At 39.2% G+C, this 13045-nt stretch overlaps 1 protein-coding gene across 1 annotated transcript in view; it reads left to right on the forward strand.

Moving 5' to 3' along the window:
• MSH3 (mutS homolog 3) overlaps window positions 1-13045 on the forward strand; it is a 183605-nt gene that overhangs the window by 74201 nt on the left and 96359 nt on the right. The window contains exon 13 of the mRNA XM_074952796.1: window positions 5842-5974. Within this exon, the coding sequence (XP_074808897.1) occupies window positions 5842-5974 (133 nt within the window). The remainder of the gene's footprint in view (window positions 1-5841; window positions 5975-13045) is intronic.

Consider the following 13045-nt stretch of genomic DNA (forward strand, 5'->3'; position numbering starts at 1 on the left):
ACCTGTTCCCTCCGTCATATGTCTATGAAAGTTGTGGTTTTGATAGCAATTACTTCAGCTAGACGGGGCAGTAAAATCAGAGCACTGATGGCGGAGGCCCCTTACGCCGTGTTCACTAAAGACAAGGTCACGTTGTGACCACATCTGAAATTTTTGCCTAAAGTATTGACATCTTTTCATTTAAGCCTACTTATACACCTTCCCACGTTTTACCCAAAAACACATGGGACCTCACAAGAGGTCATCCTACATACACTCGATGTCAGACAAGCCTTAGTTTTTTACTTAGAAAGAACCAAACCCTTCCAGAAATCTCCAAGGCTATTTATTTCCACCTCAGAACACTCCAAGGGATGTTCAGTATCAACCCAGAGACTATCTAAATGGATGTCCACTTGTATCCAACTCCATCGACTGCGTAACAAGCAACCCCCACTAGGGATTTGATCCCACTCTACATGTGCCATTGCTACATCTATAGCCTTCCTGAACAAAGTCTCTCTAATAGACATACGCAGGGCTGCCACGTTGGCCTCCAAGCACACCTTTGCAAAACACTGTACTATCACTCAGTCCTTTAGGTCAGACGCTATATTAGGCCTTACTGTGCTCTCTGTGGCAGCACACACAACTCGGAAGTCCCTACTGTCCACAGTGGGGCACTGCTCAATAGGCATCTAAAGTGGAGCGCCCACAGGGATGCTACTCGAAGAATTAAGAGGAAGTTACTTTGTGCAGTAACGAGGGTTCTTTGAGATGTGTCCCTTGGTGGGTGCTCCACTACCCACCCTCCTCCCCTCTACTTCAGAATTCATTTATCAAGCTCTGTGGTAGAGAAGGAACTGAGGGATTGGGTCATGTGCATGCTACATGAGGTGCCAACAGCACCAAGAGACGACTACTGCGCACTCGTATCCCAGCCAAGCACTGCTACCGAAAATCTCCGATATGTGGTGCAGGGACGTACCGACACCTAAAGTCTAGCACCCACAGGGACACACATCTTGAAGAAACCTAGTTACTGCACAAGGTGAGTAACTTCCTCTTTCCCTGCTCCATTTGCCACAAATGTAGGGTTCCGCCAACTCCCCCCCGCCCCCACACATGGCTGCCCCACCCTTCCGATACACCCTTAACTCTTCATACACCTTTTGTTAGATGACCGTCCCCTTAACAGCAACAGACACTTAGGTCCTTTTGCTATGTTGTTCCTATATATTGCTACTAATGAGCATCTACTGTACTCCAATTACTCGTCGATTGATGCAGCATGGACTCCTTATTCCCACCATCCTGAAAGGACACTGCACTTGACAAGTACATGAAGCACAAAGAATGGTTATTTAACCTGCTGTAACTCTGGTTCTTGGAGATGTCAGTGTGAATCCCATTACGGGTCCTCTATCCCCTGTTTTTGTAGTCCTCAATTACCAAGGGCTTCAAAGGAACTGAGGAAGGATCATGGTTGCTCCGCTCTTTCTATCCTTGCACAAGAGTACATGGAGGCTGTGGCCACGTGTGTCCCCACCTGACCCAGCTATTAAAAAAAAATAAAATCTGACCTTGCGTACATGATGTGCATATGCACCTACTTTGGGATCTATGCTTGCTACAACATCTCAAAGAACCACGGTTACTCTAGGGTACATAACCATTCTTTTTATTAACTCTTGATTGTGAAGATAAACTTCTGAATTTGTACAGACATCCTGAAACAGTAGCCCTGAGCGGTGTGAGCTATCTGATTCATTTCAGTGGAAAAAAATAACTCTGATGCCTCATTATATTTTATGTTAACTATTGCTCATCATTTTAGTAGATGTATCCAGCTAATCCATTGTGATGAGGTGATATAGAAGAGAAAGTTACAGAACACCTCTTAGTTTTGTGGCCTACAATTTGCTGCCTCGAATCTCAAATTATCTTAGAGGAGTGGAATACTGGCAGATATGGGAGAGAATAAAAAGGCTCTCTTTTAAGTTAAAATGACTGAAATCCAAGGGCTGCAGCAGCCATGCAGGAAAGTTTGTGGAGGGCTCATTTTGCAGCTAACATTAAGGCTCAGCAGCTGACAAAATATGATTTTCAAACACTTCAGAATGTTAGGGATTAGTAGGGAATGGACTTTTTCATTGCAGCTATCATGGGAATTGGGGTTGTCACTTGCCACTGCCAGAAGAGCACAGGAATCATGGCATTTGTCTGTGTGGTGAAAGGTTTGTTAATATGGTGACAAGCCAGCATGGATAATATAGGAGTTGGTGGGGTGGGGAAGCAGGAGTGGCCTCAGCTGTTTTGCTGGCCAGGGGAAAAATGTTTTCGGCATCTGCTCTAACCTCAACCATCTGACCAAGCAACAGAGGAAGAAAGTAAATTCAGCTGGCCAGAGCAGAACAGAAATGGTGGACCAATCAGAGCAGAGCAAAACAAAAGAACGAAACAACCCAGAGGTACAGCACCCACGGTGACTGTCCTGCTTGCCCACTCCTAGAACCAGCCTTGGGGGGAAGAATTGCTGAGAAGAAGTGTGGCTGCAACAAGCCCTTTCTTCATGGACATTGGACCAGAGGGAGGAGACTGAAGGAGACTCTCTTAGAGATTCATGTATAGGTGGAGGAATATTTAAAAAGTTGGAAAATGTTGCTTAGCAATATGCTTCAGACAGGTGAAAGTATATTTTGTGAAGTTTTTTTTAATAGATACAGTTGATTTGTTTTAGTTAAAAAATGAAGATGAGAAAATAGTTGTCAGAAGCAAAGGCTCTGTCATTTACATGCTGTGAAAAGAAACAATTGCTCTATCTTAAAAATATACTAGGACGAGACATAATCCTAGGATTAGAAGGGACCGCAAGGGTCATTTAGTCTAACTGCCTGCCAAGTTGCAGGATTTGTTGTATCTAAACATGCAAGACAGATGGCTATCTAGCCTCTCTTTGAAAACCTCCAGTGAAGGAGATTCCACGACTTCCTGAGGCAGTCTGTTACATTGTCCTACTGTTCTTACAGTTAGGAAGTTTTTCCTGAGATTTAATCGAAGTCTGCTATCCTGTAGCTTGAAGCCGTTGCCCCTTGTCCTGCCCCCTGTGGCAAGAGAGAACAACTTTTCTCCATATTTTTTATGGCAGCCTTTCAAGTATCTCAGACTGCTATCATATCCCCCCTTAATTTCCTCTTTTCCAAAATAACATACCCAGTTCCTTCAGCCTTTGCTCATATGGCTTGCATTCCATCCGTTTTAATTATCTTTGTTGCTTGCCTCTGAATCCTTTCCAGTTTCTCTACATCCTTTCTATACAGTATTGACCAAAACTGGACACAGTATTCCAGCTGAAGTCTAACCAGTGCTGAGTAGAGCAGTACTATCACCTCCTGTGACTTGCCTGTTATGCCTCTGTTAATGCAACCCAAAATTGCATTTGCTTTTTTTTTTTTTTTTTTTTTTTTTGGGCAGCAGCATCGCATTGTTGAGTCATGATAAGGTTGTGATCCACCACAACTCTCAGATCCTTTTCAGGAGTGCTGCTGCCAAGCTAGTTATCCCCCATTCTGTATTTGTGCCTTTGTTTTTTCTTCCCTAAGTGTAGCACCTTACATTTGTCTCTATTGAATTTCATTGTTATCTATAGCCCAGTTCTCCAATTTATCAAGATCCCTTTGAATTTCAGTTCTATCCTCCAAAGTGTTTGCAACCCCCCAGCTTTGTCTCATCATAATGATATGAAATATAGCCAGTTTGAATATGGAGGGAGACACCACAAGCAGTAAGTTGTTTTTCTTGATTGTACATTGCCTGCCCAAAATCATTGGTTTAAAAAGGCCAGTGTGCAAGTTGAAATAGTCACTGACATCACATTTTGAAGTTCTTCAGGTGCATCCAATGAAGTGAGCTGTAGCTCACGAAAGCTTATGCTCAAATAAATTGGTTAGTCTCTAAGGTGCCACAAGTACGCCTTTTCTTTTTGCAGTTACAGCAGTCATCAAGGCCCTTCACCACTGGAGATTTTTTTTTATTTTACGTTTGTATGGTAGATGCAAATCAGACAGTCAGCTGAGAAGTCTACAAATTGAACTCTGACCCAATTGTCTACCAACAAGGGGTAACAGATTTTTCTGAAGACATTGCTTTGAAGTTCAAGGATGCAGCAAAGAAAGGGATCTGCTTCTCGCTAGTAACATATTCATGTGTATTGATTGCACATCAATATCTGACATGCTCATTTTAATTTGTGGATCAATGGAATTTCAAGTATATGGGCCTTGCTTCCTTCAAGGCCAAAGTGCCCTGATCTTGAATCTACTGGAAAGCATGGAATCCTGGTATTTCCCTGAATTTGCAACAGATAGTGCTTCTTTAGTGGTCTGTAGTGGCGATTAGCATGGCAGATTTATTATTTCTGTAATATATGGGTTTGTGTTGTGTTACAAATTAAAAAAAGATAGGTCCCTTTCCCAAAAAGTTACAATTTCAATCAACAATATCTTCTGCTGGACCAACCTCTGTTGGTGAGAGACAAGCTTTCGCGCTTACACAAAGTTGTTCTTCAGGTCCAATACAAGATACTACCTCAGCTATCTTTTTTCTAATATCCTGCATAAATGATAACATCCATACTTTTAAAAAAAACAACTCTCAATATTATTCTGTCCAATGTAATTGTGGAAGACTGTTGTGGTCACCCCTAGAGATGAGATGCCAATAAGTGTTTAAACACCCATAAACTAAAACATGTTAGCTAACATGTCTTTATTTTATTTTAAACACCTTTATCCTAATCTGTATAGGGACTTGTATGCAAATTAGGTGGAACCTTTAGGATCCTGGCAAGTTGTCAATATGCCCATCGTGCTGCAGAGGATACGCACCACTGATATAAATGTGTGGGTTGTGGTGCACTCTGAATATTTTGGAAATGTGGATGGGGTAGGGTAATGAGATATATAACAGAAACGTGGAGAGTAGTTGAGGCTATAGGAACAGAGTTAGAGCTGGAAACTTGAAAGCAACTTTCTTTTGTTTCTAGCATTTCTTTAAAAAAAAATCTAGAAACATTATTTTGAAGGGAATGATGATAATCTCAATAGTCAGTATTCCTTAAATTTATGTTTCCTGAGAATTTCCTTAGTGGTTAAAGTGCATGCACTGTTTTCATGCCCTTAAAATCCAAGAGTATGAACCAAGTTTGTATGTAACTTCTATCAGTCCTGTATTTCTTCACTACTACTCCAGAGTCACAACTTCTAAAGGTTGTGTCGGGGGAACCTAGAACTTCCATGGAAAGCCTCAAATATGGTTCTTGAGCGGTGGGGGAGGATAACAAGATTGTATTCAGTCTGAGCTGTACCATATTTGAGGCTTCATTAAAGTAATAAGATACATTGATAAAGTATATATGGTTTGCAGGTGTTGTAAACTCCAGATTGTAGGTCTCGCTAAAGTTATAAACTCTACCACCATAGCCTATGGGGCTTGCCATAGTTGGAAGCGAGCATTGCACAATTCAAGTTAGAATGCAAAGAGCCCAGTGCGAATCACTGTACATGCTGCTCCTTGTTTCTGCACTACTCAGTGGAGCCAGAACAGTGAAGGCCCTAGAAGTGTGTAGGCAACCTTGACAACCTTACCCCATGCAGCTCTGTGGAAATTATTCCCAGAATGTGTTTGAGATTTTTGATCATTTTAATCCATGCTCAAATATAAATAATGTCTTAAACATTTTATGTAACGTTATATATGCTAGTATGGGCTTAGCCATAGTCCAAAATGTTGGACAACCGTGTTCCCTCCGTTAAAGAAGTTGGAATTTTCATGACAGATCTCATGATTGTTGTTGTTTTACAGTGAAATAAATGCCCGACTTGATGCTGTGTCTGAAATTCTCATGTCAGAATCCAGTGTGTTTGGTCATATTCAAAATCATCTGTGTAAGATGCCGGACATAGAGAGAGGACTCTGTAGTATTTATCACAAAAAGGTAAATACTTATCTATCAAATCCATTATCACCAACTCTTGTTTTCTAAATATTTGTCCATATGCTTAAATGTGTTTTCATAAGTTTTACAGGAAATGTTAAAACATCTCCACTTCAAGTTACTTTTTCTAAACTTTAAAGTTAAGTTTCACACAATAACAGGATAGAAGACAAAATAACAAACATTCTTTCTTTTCAGTAGAGTCTAGTTTTATATCCGTTGGATCGATAATATATTGTTTTAAGCAGAAATGCCATAGCAGTATTAGATAACAATTACAAATTTTGGTCATGTTGCTGATGCAAAATATATAGATTTCTTTGGTCAAATGATATCTATTGGGTACATTAGCAGGTGAGGAATCATATAGATTGGTATGCATTCAGTTGTTCCCTAAAATAACACATTTAAATGGTGTATGTTTATGTAAAATCACATCAATACGTGAAAACCACTTGGCTGTAGTTAACTGTTAATGTTTTCAGTTGAAAGTTAATATGTTCATAAATTCTGTAATTTAGATCTTGCTTGAACATTTTAATAAAAATTGCTTGTAGTGAGACACTGCTGATTCTTAGTTGAAGCAGATTAATGTGCTAATAGCATGTGTGCTGTACTTCATGTTCTTTTATTTCCCCCATTATATTTAGAGAGGTTGGCAATTTGGTTTGGATTAAAAAAAAAAAGTGGGCAGAGGTATAACAAAGTTATAATTTCAGTAGATGGTGTGGTGAAAAAGATCAGTCTTTTTCAAAATTTGAAAGTCGGTACTTGAATAACTACTTAGTGCCACAATTCTGCAATGTGTTATGCCCATGCAGAGATAGGTGGACTTCAGTGGGTGACTGCAGAGGACTACCCATATAGAGTGCTCTGCATGGTTGGGTCTAAATCACAAGAGTGCAAGGCACTCCTCTTATTTCTAAATTAGTTATATATTTTCCTGCAATATATTCTAATTCACTAGAAAAAGCTGGTTCAAATCCAGCTGTTCCTGGATCACATTAACTCTGTCTGTGATAAATATGCAGAAGTTTCAGTGGCAACTGCATTTATCCAAAGCAAAAACATCACAAATTTTAGACCAACAATATTAAATGCAGATTTAAATAATTGTCCCTTTCTAGCCTGGTTAACATGAGCAGTCACAGGGGAAAAAAATGGACGCAATGGCCTTACAATGAAATACCTCACTTTTTCTAAACCAAAAATAGTATACCATCATTGAGACCCAAAGGTAGCAATTAGAATTTGAGAGGGGTGATATTGTACAGTCACATACAGAGCATTTTTAGGTCCCATTTTCTCATTTGTAAAGCTTTTCACTTGGATGATAACCTGTAGTTGACAGTGGCAGTGAGCAATGGATCTCTGGTCCATTCAGGGTTTGTTGAAAACAGTTTGGCTGCTAGTGTACTGTTTTTAACAGTATTCAAGGAAGAGCAGTAGGCATCACACATCAATATGGTGTCTTGCATACTTTCTGCACCACAGCAGCTAAACCATTTTCAGCATTGATGGAGAGATTGCCATTGTTCACAGCCATTGTCAGCTACGAGTGAGGCTCCGTGTCTATCACAGAGGTCACGGAAGTCATGGATTCCTTGACTTTCCATGACCTCTGCGACTTCTGCAACAGCCAGTTTGGCTGGCTCCAGGGCTGAGGAGATCAGGCAGACCCTGGGCCAGTCACGCCAGCTGCTGCTGGGGCAGTTTCGGTGTGGGAGGGGGCTGGGGTGCGAGGTGGTGCTTACCTGGTGGGGGGCAGGCATCCCCAGAAGTGGCTGGCATGTCCCTGCAGTTCCTAGACGGAGGGGTCGGGGGGTTCTATGTGCTGCCCCTGCCTGGAGGCACCGCCCCCGCAGCTTCCATTGGCTGCAGTTCCTGGCCAATGGGAACTGTGGAGCCAGAGGTTGTGGGGGCAGTGAACGGAGCCCCACTGGTCTTCCCTCCCTATAGGAGCTGCAGGGACATGCTGGCCGCTTCCGGGGAACTGCATGGAGCTGGGTAGGGAGCCTTGCCAGCCCCTCCAACCTCCCTCATCCCCCCAGCACCAGCGCATGTCCTGGGCCGCCCCCCCCCCCCCAGAGCACCCACGGCCCCCTGGCCCAACTTCTAGTTAGGGTTATATAGTACAAGTCATGGATAGGTCATGGGCCATGACTTTTTGTTTACTGCCCATGACTTTTCCAAAAAATACCCATAACTAAAAGGTAGCCTTAGCTATGAGTTATTGTTCTAGGGTTTAATGGATTTCTAGTTAATACTAAAGGTGGTTCAAAGTTAGTTTAAAATTACCATTGTGCAATCATGGGAGGATCTTTAACAGACGCTGACCTCCACCAAACCTACTTCATATAAATTTATTTTTCTTACTGTTTTTCAAAGCTTCTAATTTATAAAGATGGGTGTTATCTTTCATTGGAGGAAAAAAAACTGTTGAAGATTGAATCCCACTTACATGGAGCCCAATTTTTTCAGTGTTACATTTACATTTCTGTTCCAATTTAAACTCTATTTAACTGTCATTTTTCAGCATTGTTGGTGCTAAAATCAAACCAGAGTATTATGCAGTAACAACCTGAGTAGGTAAATAAGGGGTATTTTCATTATGTCTCGGAAACTATTTACCAATTCCCTTAATAAGCTTGCTAGCAATAAAATAGTCTCTAAAAGCTTAGTTCTCCAAAGATACCAATCCCAGTGGATTCACACTCTTGGACAGTGTGTGACCAGACAGGAATCTAGATTCATAGATTCCAAGGCCAGAAGGGACCACTGTGGCCGTTTAGTCTGACCTCCCATATAACACAGGCTTTAAAACTCTGCAAAATAATTCCTAGAGCATACCTTTTAGGAAAAACATCCAATCTTGATTTAAAAATTGTCAGTGCTAGAGAATCTACCATGACCCTTGGTAAATTGTTCCAATGGTTAATTAACCTCATTGTCAACAATTTATGCCTTATTTTCAGTCTGAATTTGTCTAGCTTCAACTTCCAGCCACTGGATCATGTTATACCCTTCTCTGCTAGACTGAAGAGCCCATTATTAAATATTTGTTCCCCCCCATGGAGATACTTATAGACGGTAATCAAGTCCCCCTTCTATTTAAGTTAAATAGATTGAGGTCTTTGACTATAAGACATGTTTTTCTAATCCTTTTATAATTCTCATGGCTCTTCCCTGAACCCTCTCCCATTTATCAACATCCTTCTTGAATTGGGTGCACTAGAACTGGACAACAGTATTCCAGCAGTGGTGGCACCAGTGCCAAAAAGAGGTACAATAACCTCTTTATTCTTAATCAAGAGACTCCTATTTATACATCCCAGAATTGCATTAGCTCTTTTGGCCACAGTGCCACACTGGAAGCTCATGGTCTGCTGATTATTCACCACAACCCCCAAATCTTTTTTCAGTGTCACTGCTTCCTGGGATAGTCTCCCATCGGGGGGGTGGGGGAGGTAGATTTAAATCACCAAGTGGAAAGTCTCAATTTAATAATTGATTTTAATCAACTTTTCCATTTTATTTCATTTATTTTCTAAAGAAAGGTGCATTCTCATTGCTTGACATAACCGTGAAAACTGTTGATTTACAACTAAATAGAGCCTTTACGCTAGATTTGGTACATATTTTTGCTACCTAGGCTGGTACACTATAACTATATATGTTTGTTTTAAGCAATTGTATAGCTGCTTATTTTCATATTCGCATTGTACATTTTTAGTATGTTAGAAAATGGTGAATGATATATTGCTTTATTTACTAGATAATTAACTTTTTGCTCACGTTTTGTGTCAAGCTGCATTAGGATGGTAACTGGAAATTACTTAAACACACAAAACAGCATATAACATTTATTTTTATTAAACAAAACAACCTTAAATATTTTGGATACATAAACATGTTTCATATTGACAACAAAATTATAAGACATTTAGGCCTTAATATATTTTTGATTAAATTCAGATTTCATTTTAAACGGGTTTATTTTTTAAAATAAAAATGTGTTATAATTTAAATTAAAAAATCAGGTTTAAATTTTTGAAAAAATCTGATTTCTTTATTTTAAAAAAAATCATTATTTATTTTTTTTTGGTCCACCTTGTCTCCCATCCTATAAGTATGGTCTACATTCTTTGTTCCTAGATGTAGACATTTACAATTAGCTCTATTAAAACTTGTATTGTGTGTGATCCGCATACCAAGTGATCCAGATCACTCGCAATCAGTGACCTGTCCTCTTCATTCTTTACCATTCCCCAAATTTTTGTGTCATGTACCCACTTTATCATTGATGATTTTGTGTTTTCTTCCTGGCTACTGATAAAAATGTTAAATGGCATAGGGCCAAGAAGTTACTCTTGTGATTAATATTAGCTCAGTTGTCTATGCCTTCCATGTTTTGTTCTACTGTTGTTACTCCCTTTGTAGCATTCATCAAGCATCTATTGCAGTATCTGCATGGTTGGACATCAGTTTTTGCTCCATCTATGAATGTATTAATTAGTCATTAGGCATCCTTCAGTATCTTATCCATTGTTTGCATTTTAGTTTGTAGAGATGACGACTTCAGTTTGTTTGTTCTCCACCCCATGTTTTACCTTGAATTTTGATTCCATGCATAAGTTTAGTATTTATTTAGCCTGTATATCAGAGATTTTCAGTGAGTGTTGACTTCAAGGGTCATTTCATTATTTGCTTTTTGTTTTCACTGTGTTTACGTGATGGGGTAAGACAATACCACATTATCAGAAAGATGTTGTTAAGTTGCAGTGAGTGAAAAGTTTCAGAGTAGCAGCCGTGTTGGTCTGTATCCGCAAAAAGAAAAGGAGGACTTGTGGCACCTTAGAGACTAACAAATTTATTTGAGCATGAGCTTTCGTGAGCTACAGCTCACTTCATCGGATGCATTTCTCATTACAGTGTGTATGGTAACACCCATTGTTTCATGTTCTCTATGTATATAAATCTCCCCACTGTATTTTCCACTGAATGCATCTGATGAAGTGAGCTGTAGCTCACGGAAGCTTATGTTCAAATAAATTTGTTAGTCTCTAAGGTGCCACAAGTACTCCTTTTCTTTTAGTGAGTGAAAAGATCAATAGGTATCTTCAGGAGGCAGGGTGGATTGCTTTGGCAAAAGATTATTAGCTTGGTTAAATGATGACTAGAGGAGTACATAAGGCTACACCTATTTGAAGATTGTTAACAGCCAGGAGGCAGAGGAGCTATTTAGTGTGAATGCAAAGAGACATGACTAGAAGTACTGGGATTTATTTAAGAAAAGGAATATTTAGGTTGAATATCACACAAAACTTCCACTCAGTGAGATTTAGTAGGCTGTGAATTAGGCTTCTAAGAAAATTGGCAAAAACACCATTTCTTGGGTTTTTTAGTGTTGCAAGACTGAACAAAAACTGGACAAAATATTAGACTACATAAAAACATTAGGAAATGTACCATAGAGAACAATCAGGTAGTTGCATGGAGATGAACTAATAGGTGTTTTCCGTCTCTAATTTGTACCATACCATCTAGTCACAAGGGGTATGTCTGCACTGGAATAAAAGACCTGTGGCTGGCCTGGGTCGGCTGACTTGGGCTCACGAGGTTTAGGTTGTGGAACTAAAAATTGCTGGGTAGACATTTGGGCTTGGGCTGGAACCCAGGCTCTAGGACCCTCCCTACTTGCAGGGTACCACAGCTTGGGAACCAGCCCGAGCCCAAAAGTCTACAAAACTATTTCACAGCCCCTCAGCCTGAACCTGCTGACCCAGGCCAGCTGTGGATGTTTAATTTCTGTGTAGATGTACCCAAGGAGAGCATCTAACAGACCTCTGCCTCTCTTTGGGGTATCCTGTACAGAAAACCTGTATTTTCTGATTCACACAATGGAACAAATTTCAAGTGGAAAGATACTTTTTTGTTTGTTTGCTTTTGTCTTTCTGGGCTATGTGAATAAATAGGAAGGTTAACAAAAAGGAAATTAAATGAGGGAATATGGAAAGTTATTCGTTTGGTTTTAAATAAAACCCAAAGACGATGACTTGTGTAAATTGTATACAGTATATCACATAGCAAGGAGTATTAAAACTATACATTCAGAAAATGTATCAAATAAAAAAGATCATTTAAAAATATACCTAATAGATCAAATATTAAAGCAGACATAAACAGTTCATAATTTATTAATTCAATCTTATATTAATTGTTTAAGACACTATCACGCTTATGTGAGTTGTAAAGATTTCTGTTAGATTTTTATGATAAATGAGCATAATGAATTTTGCAGTCTCAGCACTCTGACTCATTTATTGATACCAAATTGTTGACAATTAAGTTGAAACTTTTTAATGAAACACAGGTAAAAATATGCATGTAATTAATTTACAGAGTTTTATGACTCGGATATATACTCAGCGAAGTATTAATTTAGGATAACCTAATGCTCACCTTGGAAAAAGGAAATTAAAACTTTTATACTTTTATTTCTTATTAACTGAAAACAGTATATAGATAAACAGTATATAGATAAACTGAGCTGTAGAATTTAAGGTAATGATTAGTCTCTCGAGATATGTAGAAACTTCCTTTTAAAGATAATTTTAGATCCAGGTGGTGGTATAGCTGTAATCTCATTCTGATTTCAGTAACACAAAAGAAAGTGAGTAAGAGAGTTCTCAGTGATAAGTCTTTATTTCTAGTAGGAATGCTCCTCAGAAGCCATCTGAAAAAATCGATTACCCTCTCTGTGTTTAGCTTGTAGGGAGCAATTTGTTGAAAGCACTAGAAATTATTTTATTCAGTTTTTAAGGGAGGTCGGTTGCTTTCCATTTTTGAAAAGCTGATATGGACCAACTAGAATATAATCTTCTCTTCATACAGAGAGCTATAAGTTATCCAGTGAGAATGAGTTGTCTCATATATAATCTTCTCATAAACCAATATGAAAATAAAGCATCTCTTTTGTGGTTTTAGATGTATAGTTAGTTGTCTCTATAAAATCAGAGTCCATAAATGTTTACATGCAAATGTCTTGGGATATTCCAGTTCTGCTTGTGA

Source organism: Natator depressus, chromosome 5, assembly GCF_965152275.1.
Source record: "Natator depressus isolate rNatDep1 chromosome 5, rNatDep2.hap1, whole genome shotgun sequence".
In the NCBI taxonomy this organism is placed as follows: domain Eukaryota; kingdom Metazoa; phylum Chordata; order Testudines; family Cheloniidae; genus Natator; species Natator depressus.